Below are 23,597 nucleotides of genomic sequence, written 5' to 3'. Positions count from 1 at the left end.
ATTTCAGAGAGGAATGTTGGGGCAGAGGTTGGTAACTTGCCCAAAGAGCAGGATCGGTGACCGAGGGGTACACACCTGGCCTGTCCATTCTCAAAACTGGAGGAGTTGACCAAACCACTGCTTTTCCACTCTGCTCCTCCTCCAGAACCTTCTTCATACAGCAGCCAGGGGTCGCTTTGGGGGCCCTCAGGGGGTTTATCACTCCCTACCTTCCTGTGGTTCTTGCCACCTTCGGGATCAAGTTCAGTCCCCTCACCCCACCTCTCGGGCATCATCTTGGCCCCAGAGCCCCCTCTCAACTCGACACACCAGCTTTTCTTCAGTCTGAAGAAAACCCTTGTTCCACCACTGTTCTTGTCACACCACCCCCTTCTTTAACTCTTGCACATTCCTCAGGCCCAGGCCTCCGAGGTCGCTTCTTCCCGAGAGCCTGACTTCTGACTGCCAGGTATGCTCAAGTCCCACATTAAATGCTCTTTAAACACTCATCATGAGCCTCTTGGGTAGTACTGGCCTCAAACATATGCTTCATTTTTGTAACTGCAATGGCATCATTATTTCAAAGACTCTTCCTCTTATTCTCTAGTTATCTCTAATCCATCAGCTCATCTTGTGAGATCCACCTTTAAAATATTATCTCAACTCTGACCGCTTATCTACTTCCCCACTGTCTTTCAAGTCTTGCCTTGCTTCCTGAACCCAGTCATTCTGTTTCTACCTCTGCCTGGCAACAGCTCTCTTTATATTTGTCCATCTGTCTGTCTCTGACTAGAATGGAAGCTCCATAAAGGCAAGGACTTTGTTCACTGCAGAATCCCGTGTCTTAAGACTGTGCCTGTGACTACTTGACTGTTTATCAGAATGTCGGCTCCAGAGGGCAGGAACTACCAGTCCTGTTCACACAGCCTCAGGGCCCGGCACACAAGTGCTCAATGTAAATCCCATTAATATACAGATGGCGCCCTGGCTGGGTAACTCAGTTGGTTACAGCATCATCCCTATACGCCAAGGTTGCAAGTTTGATTTCTGGTCAGGGCACATAGAAGAACAAATCAATGTTTCTCTCTCTCAGGCCTAGAGTGAAAAAGAAACTTGTCCAGCGTCCTCCCAGGGGGCAGCAGAGCCAGCACCAGTACCCAGCTCTCCCACAGCCTGTCAGCCAAGCAGCCCCTTCTTTCCCATCCCAAAACACACAAGAGCCCAGGCCCTTTGTTCACTTAATAAACACGGTTTATTAATGAACTCCACTTTCACCTTCACACAAACTAGTTCAAAGAGCTGGAATAAGTGTGGGCTGGGGGTTGGGGGAGGGACAGGTGCCCCTCAGGAGCCAGGACCCCTGGCTGGCTTCCTCGGACCAGGGCAGGGAGGGAGCATCAGGCTGTTCAATCTCTGGGCACCAGCTCTCCACGTGCACACGCACAGCAAGCCAGCAGCTCCTCACACATAAATACAGACACGCTTAACAAAAATAGTATATCATCTTCACAAGGAATAAAAACTAGTCTCGAATATGTACAGCAGAGAGCCCTGGGGGCCAGGGCTAGGCTAGGACCCCCAGGGATGAGACAGGCCATGGGTAGAGCAGAGGAGAGAGGGAGGCCTGAAGGGCTCCTGGCCAGGCCACTCTGACCTGGCAGCCTGGCTGCGCGGGCTGAACGAGGGTGGGGCACAAGTCAGTCTGGCCAGGCAGGACTGACTCCTCCAGCCAGCCCTGCTTCCACCCTGTGTACCAGGCTCTCCTTCCTGCCCTTCCTGCCTGAGGTAGGGAAGACCCTAGGGCTCCCACAGCTGCTGCCTGTAGCTCCCCTTCACCCCTGGGCCAAAGCCCCTGAAGCCCATGGGCAGCAGTCCAAAGCAAAGATGCCACAAGGCTGATCTCCTTGCAGGAAGTGAGGCAGCTGAGGCCATAAACAGCTCTGGGGCACCTGTCTTGGGCCCAGTTGGTCCCTCAGTCACGGTCAAGGGAGCCAGGGGAGGGGAAAAGGCAGGGAACTGGGGTAGTGCTAAACTGCAAGGGGCCACCCTAGCTTTGGTGTGGGGTGCTTCCTGCAGCTACAGCCCTCTCCTCCTGGGTTGGGCTGGCCTCTAGCCAGAGACCTCTAGAGGACATGGGGGATGGGGAGAGGGGACTTTGGCCAGGCCAGAGTTGGGGAGAGGGGTCCTGGTCCTAGTTTCTTCATCCCAAGCAGCCTGAATCCCTAATTACTCAGAATTGGCCCCTAAGTAGCTATTCGAGGATGAAAATGAAAGGAAGGGGTGCCCAGGTCCTGGGGGGCAGGGTGGGACTGGGATAAGAAATGATCAATTCTGAGGCCACAAACATCAAAACGAAGGCAGTCTAGTCTTTGCTTCTGGGAAAAAGGGTGAGCAAACTTTCTAGCTCCCTGGATGCAAAGTGGTCTTGGTGGGGGCTAAGGGGTAAGGGGCTTCTACCAGTCGGGCAGTGCTGCCCAGCCCCCGGCCACAAACTCCAACATACCTGCCAGCTTCCATGGAACAGACTCTGGGGAAACTTTGTGGGTTTCAAGGCCAGGAGAACTGGGGTGTGGGGGAAGGTGGCTCTCACAGAAGCATGGTACTTTCTAGAAAGCTAACTGCGGGGGACCAAGTCTAGGCCCAACCCTGTGATGTGCATGGTGGTCACGGGCTGCATGTAGTGGTTCTCCTGGTGGCAATGGTGGCTGAAAGAAGAGATCTAGTAGAGGTGGGACGGGGGTGGGAGGGTAAGTGGGTAGTCAGTGTCTGGTCATTTCCGACTGAAGAGTGAGCCCAGCAGAACCACGCCAGCCAGAGTCATGCCCGTCAGCAACCAGCGGTTGAAGCGCTCCTGGCCCTTCCGGCTCTCAGCTGCTGCGTTGTTTCCGTAGAGTTCCACAAAAGTGTCCTGCGGGGAGAGAGAAGGAAGATACTGTAATGTGGATGGGTGGGAGAAAGGGGGCCATCTTCACGCGATGGACTTGATTTGAAAAACTAGAGTCATCCGTGCCCACTCTGGGCCTGATAAAAGGTTAAGGGCTGCCCTCCTTCTTGACCTCCAGTTGGGGATGACCAACCCATTTTCTTGCTGAGAAAACAGGTGCAAAGTTAGAAAAGAGTTTTGTACAAGGTCACACACTAGGAAATGGTACTCAGGAACCTGAGGTGGGAACGAGGTGGGCCAGATCACAGAATGACAAGAAGCCAAAGGGCTGGAGTGAAGTGCAGAAGGAGGGGATAGGAGGGATGAGGGTGCAGGCTGGGTGAGTGCTGGACCATGAGTGGTCTGGAAGCCACATAGGAGCAGGGAGTCTGAGGGTAGGGTGGAACCACTAGGCATCAGCCTTTCCACTGCGGCGATGGAGGGAGCAGGGGTGAGAAATCGGACAGGTAACCCCCCAGAGTGATGCACAGGGTAGAGTAGGTCTGGAAACTCTTAGCCAGAGGCTCCTTCTTCCTCTGGAGGGAGCCTCTGCCCCGGGGCAGGCTGAGCAAGGTAGAGCAGAGCTGGTAACAACCATGCAGGACTGGGATGGGTCTAAGAGCTCCTGTACCTGTCCCCCATGGCAGGGGGAGCATGACTCCAGGCCCAGAAGGAGGGAAGCAACAGCTCTGGGCCCTGAAGCCTGTCAGGAGGGAAGCACGTGATATGGGGAGGGCTGTGGTTGAATTACACAGCCCCAGGGTGGAGCCAGCCTGTGGGGCAAGGAGAGGGGAACTTAGAGCACCCTTTAATGAGGAGCTTCCCACCCAACTTGTCCTTTAATCCTCCCAAAAATGCTGCAAGGCAGGCTGTCACTCCCCATTTATAGACCAGGAAACCGAGCCTCTGCATGAGGACCAAGGTAGTTGATGAGGTCACCCAGCTCTGTCAGTGGTGGAACCAAAATCCAAGCCTGGTGTCTGGCACCTAGAAATCTATGTGCTGTGTGTATCTAGGGAGGGAATGAAATGCATCACTGGCTGGTTCCAGGGCCAGTGTTCTTGCTTCTCCACCAAGAGCTCGTATTTCTAAACATGGGCTCCTGCGCCCATATTTCTACCTGGTTCCAACTACCTGAGTGGTGTCTGATCCCTCAGACAGGGCCTGCCATTTCCAATCAGCCCCAGGTCTCACTGGCCACTTTGCTCACTCTGATACTCCCTGGCTCCACCTCTGGTCTTGATTGCCCTCCTCTGTCCATGCTCTTCACAGAGAAGGTTTTTAAAAACACAGACAAGATCACAGCACACCCGTGCTCCCAAGTCCTCTAATAGCTTTCCCTTGTACTCAGAAAGCCACTGTCATGTCTGTTCATATCCCTGATACCCTAGCAGAGTGCCATGCGCACTGAGCTGCCCGCTTAACTCAAAGAATCCTCAACATTTATTAAGCCATTAGGAAGGCAGCAGTGACGCATAAGCCAGAACCCTTACCAGAAAGCTTACCATCTGCCGGGAAAAGGGCGCTGGAGAAAGCAGGCAGGTAGGGGAAGTCCCTCCAATTCAGACCACATCATTCCAAGCTCCCAACCTTTCCGAGGCTTTCCCATCACACCTGGGATTAAGTCCTTACCACAGACTGCACGGTCAAGCAGGACCTGGCCCCTCCTCGCTGCACACAGAGCATTAGCCTCTTTGCTGTTCCTCGAAAATCTGCTGAGCTCAGGAGCTTGTCGCTCTTGCTGCCTGGAGCACTTGACCCCAGATCATCACCTGCCTCGCTCCCTCATTTCACTCCTGACTCTACTCAAATGTCATCTCCTCAGAGAGGGCTTCCCTGGTCACTGTGTCTAACATGGTATCCACCCCCATCTCTCTCACCTATCCCCTTACCTTGCTTTCTTTTTATTCTTAGCACTTTTCATAGCCAGATCCTACAATTTATTTTTGTTTATCTCCTGCAGGTACGGCTTGATGAAGCACAGATTCTGTCTTGTTTCTATATATCCACAACAGTGTCTGGCACATAACTGATGGTCAATAAATACATGAGCAGAACAAAGGTACTGCATGTCTACCGAGTGCCCTGCACTATTATCTTCATTTCACCTTCATCGTAATTCCCAGACTAGAGATTTGAAACTCATTTCACGATGAGACAACTGAAGTGTACAGCAGGGAAGACACTACTAAAAGGCAGCAAAGCCAGGATCAGAACTCAGGACTACCTAGCTCCGAAGGGAGCGCTGCTGCAGCAGCTCGTTCCCTAAGTGGGGCACCGGGGAGGACCTACTTTGTCACTAGTGCTGAATGGATTCCATGAAAAAGGACGTGGGGGTGAGGTGGAGGTGGAGTCTTGGGTCTGGGAGACAAAGGTAATGGCGTGGCAGCAGCCAGCCTCCTAAGCCTGGCCTGCTGCTGCCCAGGCAAGGCTGCTGTGGGTATGCTTCCCTGTTTCTCCCCCTTCATCCTGGCTAGCCTCCATGGGGGTTGGCAAAGAAAATTCTTATAGTTTTAATTTTTCTGATCCAAATGAAGTAGATCCAGGTGGAGTCACAAAAAAGATAGACCTGTGATGGGAGAGTCCTGGGCTGGGGGGAGCATGGGAGAAGTGAGGCCATGGCCAGAAGGCCCTGGTTATCATCCCAAGGGACCAAATGTCCCACAAGAAACCAGGGACACTGGGGTTGCAGCCAAAGTGGGAGAGGCCTGGCTCCCTCAGTGGGAACTTTCCTGAAGTAGAGGGCTGGCAGCCACAGGAAATTTTCAGCTCTGGGGCTGGATTGGAGTAAACAGGCTCTGTCCCTGCAAGGGCACAAAGCACTCACTGTCCAGGAACAGTCCTTCCAGGGTGGAGGGAACATTCTCATTTCGGTGCCATAGAGAACAAGGCTCTGACCTGCCCAGCCCCCAAGCAAGCATTCCTGGCCAGAACACTTCATCTCCACTTCAAGGAGCTCCTTCTCTTGGGGAGGGGGAAGTAGGATTTCCAAGGGCTATGCATTCTGTGGATTGCTTTTGTAGAGAGAGCACCAGCAAAATGGGGTGTGCTGTTTCAGGGTGGATGCTGGGTGCTGGGTGCCGGGAGGCAATGGTGTGGGTATATATAGTCCACAGTTCACACGACACACTTGGAAACAAACAGCCATTTTCTCAGCAGGCGGTTGCTCTAAATAAATAAACAGGATTGCAAAGCAGCCCAGTCTGGAAAAGCAGAGATAAGCCCCCACTGCTCCTCAATGGCTCCCACTGGTTTTAGCCAGAGCTGGCAGGGTGGGCAGGGAGGTGAGAGATAAGGGTGTGTTGCAGGGAGGTCTCTGATGTCAGAGTCTTTAGGAGACCCAGGCCTGAGAGACTGTCTACCTTCTCAGCTTGGGTTAGAGCAAATGGGGGAAGTGTCTCTTTGCAGCTGTGACTGCTACCACGGGGATCCACATGGGGGTTTTCAGGGCCACTGGGGAGAGGCAATGGCTAATGACCCCCATGGGAGAACCCTGGGCTCCTAGCTAGGCAGACCCCACAAGTTAGCAAGGCCAACACACCTACCCATTCTACAGTATCATACAGCCAGTTTATGGTAGAGGTCGGACTAGGAATTGGGGTCTCCCAATTTGGCACTGGGACCTTTCAGAATGGTGAGACAAGAACCAGGGTCCCCAGGAGAAGCCAAGGCTGGGCCTCCTTTCAAGTTTCTGCCTCCCATAGTCCCGGCCACACACAAGGAATGTCCCCACCCCACACGCTCCAGAGTGTTTCCTGCTCCTGTGCCTTTACCAACACCATGTCCTCTCACTGGTCATCCTTCCTGCATCTCCCCTCCCCAGCCAAACCCTACTCAGTTTACAGGACTCCACTTTTGGAGTCCAAGAGGCCTAGTAGTCCCTCCTTCAACCCTTCAAAGGGGACAAATGTCTCCTTTGTCTCCCAGGGTTTATGGACTTTCATTCACACCATACATGTTCACTGAGCACCTACCATGCTCTAAGCCCGGCACTGACGTCAGAGCAGTAGGCAAGACAAACAAGGGTGGCTCCTGCTTTCATGGAGTCTGTGTTCTAGTCCATGCATGCTCAATGGAGCAAAGTGAAAAATGTTTGGCTATTACAGTGGTCTGTGGCTCTCAGCGGTGCCAGAGTACATACAGAGATACATAGTGCAGCTGTGATATTCAAATGTAATGTAATGGGAGGGCAATTAGGACAAAAATGTCTTATAAAGACTCCTTCCAGGGGTCGTAATAAGGGGGGGGGGGGAGTTGAGAAACACTGTCCTAATGAAAAGCAAAGAAGATAATAAGAAATAAGAAAATTTCAGAGGTGATGGGATTTTCAAGAGAGTAAGTCATGCGGAGGTAGGTGACAGAAATGAATACCTGGAGGACTGATGCAGGTGGAATGCTCAGAGAAGGTCTCTCTGAGGAAAAGAGGTTTGAGCTGAAACCTGAATGACAAGGTGAGGGTGGTCAAGGAAGGATCAATAATCTCAGGTCAAAAAGAGCATGTTCCAGCAGAAGCAAGTGCAAAGGCCCTCAGGCAAGAAGGAGAGGCAGGGCACTCCTGGGTGCAGGCCCTCTGTGTGTGGGTCTTTCCCATCAGTCTGGGGCGGTGCGGGGCGGGGTGGTCAGTGTAGGCAGGGACCAAGTCTGATCTACACCTGAAGCCAGGGGCCCATACACACAGGCATGACTAAGTCAGCTAGATCTTCGCCCAGAGGCAGTCAAATGAACAATGCAGGTCACTCTGCAGCCACCTGTAACCCTGGGGAGGTCAGGAAAAAGGCTGCCAGAAGGATGTTCCTGGTGTAGTGGCCCAAGTGCCAGTGGACCACCCACCCTATCAAGGGCTACAGTATGGTCCCTGCTTGAATCTGCTAAGTTCTCTAATCCCCACTATTCTCTCTAACCTCCCATGTTTCCATGCTTCTTCCTAGCGGTGTGACTTTGAACAGGTTAATTTACCTCTCTGGCTCCTAGTGTCCTCATTTGTCAAATAACAATAAAATAGCATATGTTCTGCCTATGCCAGTCACTGACATTTAGGTGCCATCCTAAATTAATTCGGTGACCTGGCTGGTTTGCCTGCACCAACAATCTAGCTCCAGTGCCTCTGCCCACTTTCAAAAGGACAATACTTCTTGAGGACCCATTGTGGGCCAGGTGCATGGACTTCTGTGACTGAAGGAGGTCCTCATTCTAAGCCGAGATAAACTAAGGCTCAGAGATACTGAGGCCTGATCAAAGTTGGTAAGTGGGGAAGCCAGTTTCAAGCCCCCAGCATGTGCAGCAGCAAACCCCACTTTCTGGGCCAGGGCTATAGTCCTCAGTCCCTCTAAGAAGAGGAAGGCAGCCTGAGGCCACTAGCTTAATGAATGAGTTCTGCCCCCCTCCCCCCAGCTAAGGAGGAACCGGGTGCCACAGGAAAAGGATGTGACGAAGACCAGGAGGGAAAGTGAAACCCTTCCATCCGGGCTTCAATGGGGAACAACTGGCTGTGCCAGACGAGCCCTTCCTTCCTCTAGGGTGACTCTAGAGGGCCCAGGCCCACTGCTTCCTTCCTGCTTGGTTATTTCGGGAAAGAGGTAGGTGAAGAAGAGGAAGGGGCTCCTAGCAGCCCAGAGAAAGTACCAGGGACATCAGGACAGTAGTGTGTCTTGTCATGGCCGTGCTTGGGCAGGCACGAGTCATTTGCAGAGTTCTGGTCTTGGCCTTAGTTTCCCTGGGAGAGTGGCTGATGAACGCCTGCTAAGTAGACCAATGAGGCCTTGTTAGGAGATCCCTAAGAGATGGCAGGAAGGGTGGGTGGGGCAAATGGAGAGACTTGATCACTTTCTTGGCAGGGAGTTGCAGGCGGAGACTCGGAAGAAGTGAGGTTTGTGGTTGGAATCCACTTCCCTTGGCTTTCCCAGAGGAACACGGGCCTGGATGTGGGCAACTCAGGCGGCTTAATGGGGCAGGGGCAAGGAGACAGGTGGCCAAACTGCTGGGCCTGACACTTCAGTCTAGCCAGCCCAGCTGTGAGTGACATAGCCTCTCCACTTCTGAGCCTCAGTTTCTCCTGCTTTGAGCCCACCCGCAGACAATGGTGGTAAGATCAGGGGATGAAAGCCCTTGGTAAAGCAAGGTGACCTTGGTGTTATTGGCTGAAGAGGATGTCATAGGGGGGCCCAAGCCAACTGGGCTTTAGGGAATATTTGAAGTCATCCTCATAGCAAACTTCGCTTTAATCTTTCCCCAACTTGGGCCCTGTCAGCTGCTAGCCTCTCCTCCCCTGCCTCCTCCCCCACCATTAGTTCTAAGAAGCTAAGCCTGACAGATGTGCTCATTTCTCAGAAAAGGAAGTGGTTGTGCCTGGGGGAGATAACACCTCAGCTGGGGAATTGAGAAAGCTATCTGACAGAAACAGGGTGCTGGCCTTGGAGGCAAGGAGAGAGAATTCAGAAAAGCATTTGTTGGGGCACATATGCTCATTTAAGGGCTCAGAACCTCCTTCTCTGGAAGTGATGACTGATATTTACTGAGCACTTGCCGTGGTGCTAAGAGCTTCACTGTGTGCACAAATTCACTTAATCCTCACAATAACCCTGTGAAGTAAGTGCTACTAATACTCTCCATGTTACAGATGAGGGATCAGTGTCAGAGAGCTCAGGTGATCCTCCCAAGGTCATACAGTTCATAAATGGCAGAGTTGGGATTTATATCCAGGCAGCCTGGCTCCAGAGCCTAAGCACTTCAATGTCTCCTGGGTGGCTGCTACACACTCATGTGCATCAATTCCCTGGAACTCCGAGGCCTCCCTCATCTCACGTCCCTTTCATCCCACCCCTGGTGATTCCCTGTTCTTTCATGAGTAGATGGCCACAGCCTTTCAATCTTTTCCCAGTGTCCAGGGTGAGAAGGACCAAGCCACACCTTTGAAACAGTCAGAGACTCAAAAGTGACCCAATAACATACCCATCCCGCTTCCATGCGATGTTTAAGTTCACTCCTAACATCGTCACTGCCCAGATGGGGTTCAGAAAGGTGGAGCACCCAGGAGACACAGTGGGGGTCTGCTTTTCTCGAGATGGTCTGTATCTGTGAAAGTCCGCAATCCTCTCTAGCACATTCTCTGCTCACACGCTTGTCATAAGGAGCTCCCTTCCTCCCCCATTAAATGGTGGAGCATTTAATCTTTGGGCAGCTCTACTGGAAAATTTTCCCTTTGTCAGCTTGTCTGGAAATCTCTGCATTTCTATCACCCCAACTCCCCCACCCGGCCTCCCACTGGCTGAGCCTTAGTTCTGGTCCTTTCTCCTCTGCTGCTCTTGTCCAACCCTGTCCCAAGGGCTTCCCAAGAAGACAACACGGGCTGGCAGAGGAAGCTTCGCTGGCCTCACTCTGGGCCCCGGACCAGGTCCTGCTCCTCTCTGAGTATTAGTCTCCTCATTTGTGAAATGGCAGTGCTACTGGATGAGGCCACTGCTACGACAAATTAAGATGGATTAATTTATCTCCACTAAGCTGGACTGACAGAGCAAAGAGTAGGCAGGTACCCAATAAGTACTGCAACTACACGAGGGTGTTTAACTGTGGATCTCATCTGTAAAATGGGGATTAAGAATGTACTTATTTCACAAAAACACTGTGAGCATTCAATGCATGTAAAGCTCTTAGAACTGTGTACAGTACACAGCAGACTGAGCAAATGGCAACTATATCACTAAGGCTCAGTTTGAGCCTTAGAGACTTTTCCATGGTTTGCAAGACCGTGTGGGGTTTCCTCAGCTTTGTCTAGGCCAGGGTGCTTCACTTCTCACATGCCTTAGGATTCAGAAGGATGTTCTGTTCAGGCTCACGACCTTTGTCCATATTGGTCCCTCTGCCAAGGTCTCTTCTATCTGTCCCTTAGGTCTTAACCTACAGGTCGCTTCTTCAAGGGCTCCAGCTCTCTGCTTCCAAGTCTTCCTCAGCTTTCTCATGAGTCTGTTTAGCTGTTCCTTAATGACCATGGGCTCCGTCCTCTAGGCCTAGCCTAGTCAGTGCCGGGCCCAGAGAAGGTGCTGATGAGTGCTGCTGACTGGTGAGGAGGGAAGGGAAGAGGAAAGACCAGTTTTCTCTCTTTCTTCATCCCCATCCTCCCTGCCTGGCAAAACTAGGGAAAGGACCACCCAGGATTCACCATACACCAAGTTCTCCCAAGCTCAGGAAGAGTGACAGAAAGCTATGAGAAGAATCTGGAAAGGGCAACTTCTGCATTGTGTTGAGGCAACAGGCAAGGAAGGACTGCAGCAGCCACCCACAAAGAACAGGGACTTGGTTTCTGGGGCCAACACATTCCCTAACACTCCACTTCATGCTGGGGTCTATGCTTCCAAAGTACTCCATAGGCCAAAGCAGCCTTTCTGCCCAAAGCTGTTCCCACTCCCTCATCTGATCAACGTCACATGCTGTAAAGAAAAGAGCAGATGCACTTCTCATGTCCCAGCTCTATCACTGGCTTGCTTGGAATGCTGGGAAAGCCTGGGACTTTCGCCATCTGTAAAATGAAGGGGATCATCTCAAAGGGCTCCTATTACTGCTGCAGCATAAGGAAGAGGAAAGAAAAACACACACACACTGAGTGACACCCTGGGTTCTCTCTCTGAGGGGTAGCCAAAAGATCCAGTAATGTGGAAGGGGAGAGGTGTATGGACTTGTTGCCACAAAAGAATCTGATCCTCCTCCACCTCAAAGCCTGTTCATGAGCCTTGCCCTGCAACCTGCAGGATTCCAGGGGGAAAGGGCAATGAGCACATGTGACCCTGGGCAAGCTCCTCGGATGGGCCAGACCTTGCTGGTCTCTGCCCCTGTGGCCTCAACCTCCTCACCCCAGCACCGCCTCCAACTAGCCCAGACAAGTCCCCGGGTATTTATTTTCAGCCACCTTGATCTGATCGGAAATGTTTGGAATTCCAAGCAGAAGCGGGTGGGAGCAAATCCCTGCACCACCCTTTCCTCACCGTGTACGTGTACATGTGAGTGTGTACGTGTACACACACACACACACACACACACACACACACACACACACCCGCCCCCACCCCCCATAACCAAAAACTCAGCTGAAGGCTTCTGCGGGGCTGCATTTCCTACATTCCTGTCCCATCTAGTCTTCTTCCTGGTTCATCTCCACTCTAGGTCCACCAGCCCTCTCAGAGTTTAGAATAGCAAGATGACTGAGATGGTGCCAGGAGAGCCGAAGCCCTCTGCATGGATGACGCTGGGTCTGGGGCCACCTGGAGGTTTGCTATTCACAGTCAATACCCAGAGAAAGCACCAAGAAACTGCAGAAGACCGCTACCACCATGACCACCAGGAGACCCAGAAGCAACTCTCTGTCTCAACTGATGTGGCATGTGGAGCACCCAGAAATTATGTGTCATAATCTGTGGTTCACAGAGAGGTGAAACTGAGATTCAGAAAAGCTGATGGGAATCCCCAAGCTGAAGGGCCTCCTGACCCTTGGAGCCTGACACTGTGGGTTCCGACCTCAGTACTTTGACTGTCTAATTGTGGGACCTGGGGCAAGACACTTTACCTCTCTAAGCTCAGTGTCCTGTCTGTAAGTGAGAACAATGTACTTTTCAAGCTTTGCAGCAAGAATTAAATGGTTCATGGAAAGTGCTCATAAATGTTAACTGTTTGTTTATTTAATAGCTAAAAATGAGGGGTCCCAGTTGTGTATCTCATTTGTAGCTACAAACAAAAAAGTAACAGCTAATATTTACTGAGCTCTTGCTAGATTTCCCAAAATCTTGTAAGTAGGTGTTGTCTGCACTTTACCAATGAGGAAACTTAAGACTCGGAGAGGTGATGAAACTTTGCCTGAGATCACTGGTTACTGAGTAAGGGCGTCTGACTCCATTACATTTTACATTTAATTTGGCACATTAAAATTTGCCAGTGCAGTAGGAGAGATGCAGGATGTTACAAAGTGCTTCTTGGCTTCCTCATTTCACCCATCCACCCACCTGCCCATTATTTACTGAGGATCTGCTACTCTTGGGCCCTGAAAGTCAGAGATGACTAAGGACAGGGAAGAGGCATGCCCTCTGGTCCTCTCAGGGTTGGGAAAGGCAGAGATGTGCCGATCTGTGCTCCCCCTACCTTCACCCCAACCCTTGCAAGGCCAGACCAGTCCTTGCAGACAGAGTCCCTCCCACTATCTGGTCATTATCTTGGAAATAAAAACGATGCCAGTAGCTTTGGTAGAGCTGTTTCCAAAGGTAGACCAGTGACCCCACTGTGGGTTGACCTGTGGGGTTGCAGGAAGGACCAGACAAGCTGCTCCACTTAGGTCTGGACATTCATTCAGTCCATAAATCTTTATTATTAAGTCCCCACTCAATGCCAGGCACTATGCTAAATGCTAGGGATAAAGTAATGACTAATTCAGATGAAAATTCTTACCTGTATGAGTTTACAATTTAATGGGAAGAGACGGGCAATAAATGTGTCAGATGGCAGTAAATGTTAAAAAGAAAAATAAATAAGAGAAAAGGGGTTAGAGAGAAACATGAAGAGGGCAGGATTGGCACCTGTGGTCATGGGAAACTTCTTGAGGAGGGAACATTTGATCAGAGCCCTGAATGAAGTAAGGATGCATTGCAAGGATCTGAGGAGAGGGAACAGCAAGTACAAAGGCTCCGAGGCAGGTATATACCGGGGTGTTCCAAGAACAGAAAAAATACCAGTATGGCTGAGGCTGAGTGAATGAGGGGAGAATGGTAGCAATGGGGTCTGGCAGTAGTTAAAGACCAGATTATGCAGGGCCCTGAAAGCCATTTGAGGCCTTGGGCTTGTTCTTTGAGTGAAATGGAAACACTGCAGGGTTGTGAGCAGTGAAGGAACATGATCTGATTTTGGTTTTAACAGGATCTCTCTGGCTCCTGGGTGGAGACCTCCAGGGGCAAGGGTGGAAGCAAGAGGTCCGTTGAGGAGCTGATGCAGTCACCCAGAAGAGATACAATGGTAGCTTAGCCAGGAGAGTGCCAGGGGAGCTGGTGAGAAGCAGGCAGATTCCAAACTTATTTGGAAAAGTAGAGCTGAAAGGATGTGTTGATGTGATGTGGACTGTGGGAACTGCTTGTCTCTTTGGCCTTCTGTTTCTCATCTACAAAAAGCTAAGGAAGAGCATTTTTTCCCAGTTTGATAACTGTGAATGAAATAAGACAAAACCATTTCTGCTCTCACTGAGGCAAAGCTATTTGCTCCCAGGCCCTGAAGGGTGGATGACAATAAGAGAAGGAAGGAGGGACTGGACAGAAACAAAGGGAAAGCAAGGTCTGTCTGGGCTGTGACTGCCCACGTTCAGCAGACACATCATCCAAGCTCCACGTAAGTGCAGGACCAGGGAGAAGCCAGGCCTGGGGTGAGGGTTGGGGCAGAGATGGCTTGCTTTGTAATAGGAGGGAGAGGGCATCACCTGTGTTGTCTCCAGGGCCTACTAAGCAGAAGGTACTCAGTGAGTCAATGAGTGAGTGAATGAGGCAATGCCAGGAGGCCAGGGTATGTGTAAGAACTTCCCAAGTCCTTCCAGAATCAATAAGAGGTACTAAGCCTGGTCCAAGGGATACTTCTCTTTTCATTCCTTCTGCATTGGTTACGTTATAGGTTGTCTCATGTTCCCATTATTTGGGAATGAGAGACTGTGAGGTCTGAAATCACCAAAGTAGAATTTTAGAGCTGGAAGGAAGCACAAACACATCGGATCCACTCTAACCACAATTTCAGCCATCCGTGTGTTGGCCTTATCCATGTATCATTATTATTATTAACATTTTTCAATCAATTGACCCATTTTTTAAAAATTTAAATGTACTGAAATTCAACATTTAAATAAATGTATTGAAATTAAAAATTTAAATAAATGTATTGAAAATTCTTAATTCACCCTCCCCCCAAACTTGTTCTTTCTGTTCCTTTCCCCTTTTTAGTAAACGGCAGTAGCTTCACCATTCTAGGTGCTGAGCCTGGAACACCTTTGAGTGTCAAATCTCCTCTAGCTTTGATCTATCAACAAATTCCACTGGATCTATATTCAAAATAGATCCAGAATCCACCACTTATCACCACCTTTCCCATCATCATTTGATACAAGTCAGTATCATTTTCTGCCTGTATTTCTGTAACAACCTCATTTCTGGTCTCCCAGATTCTTACCTCCTGCTACGGTTTTTCACCAAGTAGCAGCCAAAAAGGTCCTTCTAAAAGCAGTCAGATCCTGTCTGGTCAAAACACTCCACTGCCTTCTCATCTCGCCCAGAGGAAGGGCCAGAGTATCTCACCATAGCTCACACAAACCTTTCCCTTCTACCACTTTCTCCTCTGCTCTGTTCTAGCCATACATCTTCTCTGTTCTTCGAACATGCCAAGCACATGCTTCTCACCTTGGGGTCTCTGTACTTGTTTCCCAGGCCTGGAATGTTCTTACCACAGATTGTTACATTGTTTACTCCCTCAGCTCATGCAAGCTTCTCCTCACCTAATACTTGCCCTGGCTGTGTAGCTCAGTTGGTTAGAGTTGTTCTGATACACCAAGACTGAGGATTTAATCCCTAGTCAGGGCACATACAAGGATCAACCAATAAATGCACAAATAAGTGGAACAACAAATCAAATCAATAAATAAAAATAAAAATAAAATAAACAATTACCAAAAGTTGCCCAGTTACCCTCCACTCCACCACCACTCTCAGTCTTCTGAGAATGTAATCTCCATGAAGACAGATATCCTAGGAGCTAGAATAGTGCTTCTCATAAAGTAAACACTGAGTATTTGCTAAAAAATAAAATGAAAAGGTAACTTACATTATACTATTATAAACAGAGAACCAGTATCATTTGGCACAGATGGAAATCAACATAAAATACAAACATTGACTATTAAAATAAAAGTATATCCATTTGCATATGACCTATACACTATCTTGAAGACCAGTGATTCATGTACCAATCTTGGTTCCATGTCTTTACAAAGGAGATAAGTGAGGCCCAGGGCAGGAGAAGGCTCAGAGAAGAATAGCCAATTGGAGGACAGTCCAGAGCAGCCACACAGGTGCCCACTTCATGCCATAGAGCCATAATCCTGCCCTCCGCCCCCCCAGGGTGAAGACAAAGAGACTGAATCCTAGGAAGTATGCAGCTAGGCTGGAACAGAAGAGCTTGTCTGAGAGGCCAGGAAAGCTCTTCCCTGGGCCAGGTACAGAACTGGCAGCCCTGCTGAAGGGAACAAAGGCCAGGGAGGAGTGTACCAGGCTGGAAGAGCCTGCCAGGGCTGCATCACGGGGGATGGGCATGCAGAAACCTGTAGGTGAGGCCCATGGAGAACAGACAGCTGAGAACAAAAATGAAAACAGACTAGGTCCCAAAGGGTCCCACAGGATGGCAGCTTTAACCCTGTAAACACCAGGCAGGCCTGGGGGTCCAGGTGCAGGCCTGGGGCCCAGCTGAGCCCAGTGGGACGATGGGACCTTCCCAGTTAGTTCCGTCAATGATGATGACTCTGAGCTGAGCAAAGGCACTGCCAACCCTGCTACTAGTCACACCAGGCATCAGACATTAAGAGGGAAACAGAGAGAGCCACCCTTCTAGTCCCCACATTCTAGATGATCTCTTCTAGCACCCTCCTAAGTCCCAGCCAACTCTGCCTACGTGGACTCTGGAGGACTTGATTTCTTTGGAGGGGAACATCCTTCTTCCATCCCCATGGGGCTCAGCAAACATGGCTGCAGGTGCAGGGGTTAAAGCTAGAGCTGTTCTAACTGCCAGGCCAGCAATGTCTGACCTACATCTCCATGGTTGGTTGCATGCAGAGAAAAATACCAGGGATTTCCGTTGGTGTTCACCAGACGCAGCTGCCAAGGAAAAGCTGGGCCTTCTGAAGGCCTATGTGAGTGGGGCAGGACAAGTGGTACACTAGGTGGAATAGGTGAAGGGGCGGGCCTGTACTTTCCTGGCTTTGAGGACCTCCTTACATTCAGAGACATCAAATTTTTATCTTTCCTCTACCAAGATCTTCCGTTGAAGCTCCATCTACTTCTAGTATATTATTCTTACTAAGAATTGAGACAGAGAATATGAATGAAAATGAGATTATATTTTAGGAATAAAAACTCCCCAAACCAGTTGTTCTAATTCTTACTGGCGTTTGGAGTGAGGCTTTAGATTTGCATAGGAAAAAAGCAATTTGGAAGTTTTGCATGGTAGTGTAAAAAAGACCAGTGGGTTTACTCATGCTCTGTGGTAGCTCTATCTGGTTACAGACATGTAAATTAAGCACCCTGGGCCTTGCTTTTTTCATTTGTCAAGGGGGGAGGACTGACCAAAAGTTCTCTAAGATCCTCTCTTGAGCTCCAAAGTGCTATTATTGATCTGATCCCTAGGCTTTTGCCCCATGCCCCCTCAGGGAGCAGTGCTAAGGAAAAATTAGTAAGCTGTCTCAGGAGGCCAGAGACCCGAGTTCTAGTCCTAGTGTTGCTGCTTACTAACTCACTGTGTGATCTTGGGCAAGTCACTGCACCCTTGGTAGCATCTCACTTTCTTCATACCTAGAACTTTGACATTATTATACCTCCCTTATGTTGTCCACTCCTTAGCATATGTCTGCCTCCCAAAGGTCCTGTCCTCAAATCACCCCATCAATAGATCTTAGAGACACAGAGGAGGTGAGGTTCACACCCAGGTGTGTCTGAGTGCAAAGCCTGTGTTCTCCCACTACAGAAACGTGGAGAAAGCATGGATGGGATTTAAAACCATAAGGCCTCTCAGTTCCCTCCGTGGTAAGGGGATGACCTCCTCGACTTCCTAGCAGTCAGAAGCTAAATGAGATAATGTATGGACACAAAGAAGCACTGGATAAACCTTAATGACCAAGTGCTATTACCCTGTGGCCCAACCCTGGGTTTCCCCACATTCAAAAGGAGAGCAGAAGGCGAAAACTGTAATATCTTAGGAACTTTATGACTCCACTTCTTAGACTTTTGTCCTACAACATCTCAGCCTCTCCCTTCTCGTCTATATCTGATCTATCCTTCCAGACTCCTTTTACCTGGAGACTCCAGGATACCCAACACAAAGCTCAGGGTGCTCTTCCTTAAGAGGCTATGGAGGGGTTCAGAGTCCTAACTGTGACACATTTGCTGCGCAACCATAGGCTGATCATGTAAACTCTGAGTCTCAAGGTCCACATTTATAAAATGAATATAAGACCTACTGTATAGTACTCAATAAGTGTTTGCTACTCTTATAATTGTCATGCTTGCTCTCTCCTGTGAACTCCTCTAACCCTTGTAGTCTTTTCATTTACTTTAGTATTTGCAGCCTCATGATCCAAGTGGTTGTGCTATGCCTGTACTTTATACTTCTCTCCCAATGGAGCAGTAAGCACATGACAAGTCTTCAAAGAGAACCTGTTATATGACTGGGAGATGGGTCTTCCTGGGACAGTATTAGTGAGGGTCATCACCAATGATCACCCACCAATCCTCAGGTTGTCAGGTGTCAGCCCACTGTGGCTACGCTGTGCTAATTACTGGGGTGGAGGATATGGGGCAAATGGAAGCTATAGGTGTCTTCTCCTTTAAAGCAGTCAATGTGAAGTGGAGAAGCCTGACTAACCCTCTTGAGAGGGCACCGAACAAAAAAGTAGAAGAGACAAAGAAAGCCAAGGCAAACCCACGGAACACCAGAATGAATGAGTGAGGGCTTCTGAATCTAACAGACTAGATTATTAGAATTGTCCTTATTAGAATTTGACCTTGGAACTATTATTTAACTTGCTTTACTCTCAGTTTTCTAATCAGGACAATAATGTTTCTCAAGCAGGATTATTGTGAAAGTTAAAAAAATATAACACAGTGTACCTTACAGCATCTTGCACATGGTAGGACTCAATAAATGGCAGCAACTATATTGTCATTATTATATTGATCATAAATGGGTTATGTTGATGGGCCCCTCTGATGGCCAATAGATAAAGACCAAGAACCAGTGACTTATGGCTCTCTATAGCAGCTGGAGCTCTGGATGGGGAAAGGTCTCCTGATGGAATCCTTATTAGATTTAAAAACTCCATGGAAGGAAAAGAGGCAGCTCAGTACAGATTGCAGGCCGCAGATCAGATATATGTGGGTCTCCCCCTGGAGACTCCATAGCTTCCTAGCTGTGTTTTCTTTTGGCCAGTTACTGTCTCTGAGCCTGATTTCTCATTTGTGTTGTACTCTAACACCATAGGTTATTCCTTTTGAGAGGCAGTCAACGGTGCTCTCTAAGAGCACAGGTGCTAGAAGCTTCAAGCCTGGGTTTAAATCCCAGCTATGCCACTTCTCGCTTGTGTCAGCAATCATGTCACATTATTTAACCTTTCTGAGCTTTAGTTTTCTCATCTAAAAATCTTCCTTGTTCTGGCTGGGTAGCTCAGTTAGTCAGACTGTCACCCAGATATGCCAAGGTTATGGGTTTGATCCCCAGTCAGGGCACACACAAGAATCAACCAATGAATGCATAAATAAAGTGGAGCAACAAACTGATGTTTTTCCCCTCCCCCTAAAATCAATCAATAAATATTTGAAATCCTTCCTTGTTGGATAGCTGTATTACCAAATAATGTGCCTGTGCTTGGCACACAATAACAATTTCACTTGATACATGAAAGTGTTCTCTTTGTATCCAGTGCCTGGCATTGGAAGGCATGCAATAAATGTGCTGTATCAAACCCTGGAAGAAATACAAATGGCTAATAAAATATAAGAAAAGATGCTTTACTTCATAAGTAATCCTGGAAATAGTCCTTGGATTTTTTTTTACATTTTATTATGAAAATGTTTGGCCATGTGCAAAGTAGACAGAATGATAAAACGAACCACCATTACCTATTACTCCACTTTGATAAATAGCAACTCAGTACCAATCTTATTTCATCTGTTCCCCAACCACTCTCCTCCGTTCCTGTAGTATTTGAAGCAAATTCCACACGTAGTTGAGTATGCATTTCTAAAAATTAAGGAATCTTAAATAGGAAACAAATAAACGTAACCATAATACACCATTATCATATCTAAAATTTGAAAAACCCAACAAAAATCTTGGAAGGGTTTTAAATGTGATCATAACTGTTTCCCAAAGAGAGCACCTTTGTTCAATATGAAATATTAATGAGGCGTATATAATAAGCTCTAGGTACAACTCAAGTTATAAATAATTCAGATTTGTAGGCATTTAAAATCTACTGAAATAAAAGGTATTCCACCAATAAAAATACTAAGGTGAAAGGAGAGTCAATTCTAGATTTACTAAAGACTTAAATGTGAAAGACAAAACTTTAAAACTTTTACAAGAAAATGTAGACAAATGTCTTTAGGATCACAGGTTGAGAAAGGATTTCTTCAAACAAAATACAAAAGGTGTGAGTCATAGAATAAAAGACTCAACTACATTAAAATTAAAAAAATCTAGTCATCAAAGGACAATATTATATAAAAAGGGAAAAGACAAACTAGAAACTGAGAGCCTATATTTGTAACATGTGTAGATCAGTATTCAGAATACACAAAAAATTCCTACAAATCCATAAAAAAAAGAAAGCAAAGACTTGAACAGGTATTTTACAAAAAAGGAAACATGAATGGTCAATAGATGTAAGAAAAGACTCTCAACCCTACTTGTAATCTGAGAAATGCAAAACTAAAACCACACGATACCATCTCACATCCACCAACTCTATAAAAATTTTAAAGTCTGACCATATCAAGTATTAACAAAATGTAAAGCAATGAAAACTCACGTGCTGCTGGTGGCAGTGTAAATTCTTAAAAACACAAAGAAAAACAATTAAGCATTACCTTCTGTCAAGCAATTTTGACTCCTGAGTATATACCCTACAGCAATGATTCTCAAAGTGTGGTCCCAGGACCTGCAGCAGCATCACTGAGGAACTTGCTAGAAATGCAAATTCTCAGGGCCCCAACCCAGACACATAGAATCTAACACCGTGGGGGTGGAGCCCAGCAAAGTGTTGTTTAACAAGCCCTCTGCATTACTTTTAATGGGCAGCTAAAGTCTTCGAAACCACTACCTTGGAGAAACTCTTAAACATGTGCATGTGCTGAGATACACGCAAAATGTTTAAAACCACATTATGTGAAGCAGCGAAAACAAGGGAAGGACCCAAATAACCACTGACAGTAGAATGAGACATAATCATACAAAAAGATATGAAAATGAATGAACTACAGGCGTATATAAGACATCAATGAATCTCACAAATGTTGAAAAAAGCAAACTGCAGAGGAATGCACGCAGTGTAATATTTAAATGAAGTTTAAAAGTACGCAGAGGAAGATATATATGTATGTAATACAATCTTTTTTTTTTAAAGGCAAGGGGATGATAAACACTAATCTCAGGAGGATGGGTAGAAGGTGGCTGTGATTGGAGAGGGACATACAGGGAGCTCTAAGATATTCATAAATGTTTGATTTCTTAAACAGGGTAATGAGTTTACAGGTGATCATCTTCCTATTTTTGAAACTTTACATACATATTCTCTACTGTATTTATGACAAATTTCTTAAAAAAAAAAAAAAGTGTGCTGGAACAGTGCAGTATTTGGAACCAGAACTGCAACCACTAACTCTTGCTACATGTATGGTGTTCAAAGGGTTAAGCTTGTTTCTCTGCTTGCGGGTGGGAAGGCAGGCGGCAGCTGGGGCACAGTGGGAGTCCCTGGCTCCAGCTGGCTTCAGCCAGGATCGCCTGGATCAAGCACCACGCCCAGGAACTGGCACCTGGCGAGGGGGGGCTCTAGACAGGTGGCACCTGAAGCCCTTGGTGACCTGATACATGGGAGGGACTGGGCCCAGTCAGATGAATGGCGGCCTCCTCCTCTGGCAGCCCCTCCATCTGGTAAGGAAGTGTCCTGGTGGCAGCCTGAAGCTGGTGAGAAAGGGAAGAGGGTCTGGGACTCAGGGTGGGGGTGGGGAAGGAACTGGGTGGGCTGGGCTCAGATACCAAGGGAGGCTGCTGGGATTAGCACCTGCTGAGAATGAGATTAGGTTTCCTGGGAAGGGCTCATCTATTTAACGTCCCCCAAAAGCTGTCTCCCTGTGGCTTTTCTCTGCTGGACAGATGGTGTCTGAGCCCCCTCTTGGAGGGTGGGCTCCTTGAGGGAGCGGTGGAGGTAGGGGTAGGACCTGCCGCTTGCTTGGTCATGGGATTCCCTGCCTTCCACAATAATGATCACAGTTTATTCTTCCTTCCTGAGGTAATTACTACATATATGCCAGGTACTATCCTAAACCCTTCACACAAATTACCCCCACTTAGCACAGCACTCAACTGCCTATGGTCTAGACAGTAGATTTACATTTGAGGAAACTGAGGCTTGGTAAAGTTGAACTCTTACCCAAAGTCAAACAGCAAGCAAACTAGGACTTGAATGCAGGTAGTCTGACTTCAGAGCCCTCTCAGGAAACCGTGATTTGGCCATGATGTTGTCCGCTTCTCATTAATTGGCACCAAGCTCCTTCCAGTTGTTCAAGCGAGAAACCTGGACTCCTCTTTCTTTCTCACATCCCTTATCCAATTATCAGCAAATCCAGTTGATCCAACTTTCAAATTATACTGAAGTTCTGATCATGGCTCACTTCTACTATACCTCCACCCTTGTACAAACCACCATCATCACCTGCCCAGCTTCCTACTGGTCTCTTGGCTCCTGCTCTTGCTTGAAAAGTGAAAACAGGGACTTTGATTTGGTCACACTGTATGTCTAACCTATAGCTCAGTGCCTAACACATGGCAGGCATTCAATAAACATTTGTTAATGAACAAGTGAATGAATGACCAACACCCCTCACAGGAAAAGATTCAGATTCAGAGGGGAAGAAGATTTGCCTGAGTACTCTTGGCTTTCTCAGCCTTCATGACCTTCAGTGCTGTAAGGCAGCATAGTCAATGTCCTTTACTATTACAAAATGTTCTGGATATATATATATATACCATCACCACTGAGTCATCCACTTGTGCCTGCAAACATGCACACACACAGGGACACGGGAGCTGGAGCAAGGCTACTTTTGAGAAGGAATAAACCCACAGCACCGATTTCTAGGGGACGGTCCTCCACCTGTCCCTGCACTGTATACACTTTGGCTTTTATCCTCATGAATGAAGAGTCACTGGCCCTGGCCAGAGTGGCTCAGTTGGTTGGAGCATTGTCCCGTAACCAAAAGGTTGCAGGTTCAATTCCCAGTCAGGGCACATACCTGGGTTGCGGGTTCGATCCCTGGTCTGGGCACATATGGGAGGCAACCGATCAATGTTTCTATCTGTCATCAGTATTTCTCTCTTTCCCTTTCTCTGTCTAAAAAACAATGAAAAAATGTCCCTGGGTGAGGATAAAAATTAAAATTTAAAGAAAAGAGTACTGGAGGTTTTGAACTGAAGAATGACAGACTCTAACTTCTATTTTGGAAGGATCACCGGTTGCTATGTGAGTAACAGATCTGAGGGATACAAAGACAGAAACAGGGAGACGGCTGGTAGAATTGTCCAGCTGAGAGGGAATGAGCAATAGCTGTGTCCTCTCACATCTCACTTCCATCCTGTGACCAGGCTAGTTCCCCCACCAAATAAGAAAAAGCACTGGTACTACTGATGACTTTACTCAGTAGTTTCCATT

General features: G+C 48.0%; 1 protein-coding gene across 8 annotated transcripts in view; it reads right to left on the bottom strand.

Moving 5' to 3' along the window:
* Nucleotides 1–1,208: 1,208 nt before the first annotated feature.
* Nucleotides 1,209–23,597, bottom strand: part of BCL2L1 (BCL2 like 1) — a 44,235-nt gene continuing 21,846 nt past the window's right edge. For all 8 annotated transcript variants that reach the window (XM_054573918.1, XM_054573921.1, XM_054573917.1 and 5 more), the window contains one exon: nt 1,209–2,887. In XM_054573918.1, the coding sequence (XP_054429893.1) occupies nt 2,750–2,887 (138 nt within the window). In that variant the 3' untranslated portion in view covers nt 1,209–2,749. The remainder of the gene's footprint in view (nt 2,888–23,597) is intronic.

Source organism: Pteronotus mesoamericanus, unplaced genomic scaffold (assembly GCF_021234165.1).
Source record: "Pteronotus mesoamericanus isolate MK-2021 breed Mesoamerican mustached bat unplaced genomic scaffold, CSHL_Meso_final contig_25, whole genome shotgun sequence".
NCBI classification, from domain to species: domain Eukaryota; kingdom Metazoa; phylum Chordata; class Mammalia; order Chiroptera; family Mormoopidae; genus Pteronotus; species Pteronotus mesoamericanus.
Note: the sequence above shows the minus strand (reverse complement) of the source record. Positions and strands in the feature narration are given on the sequence as shown.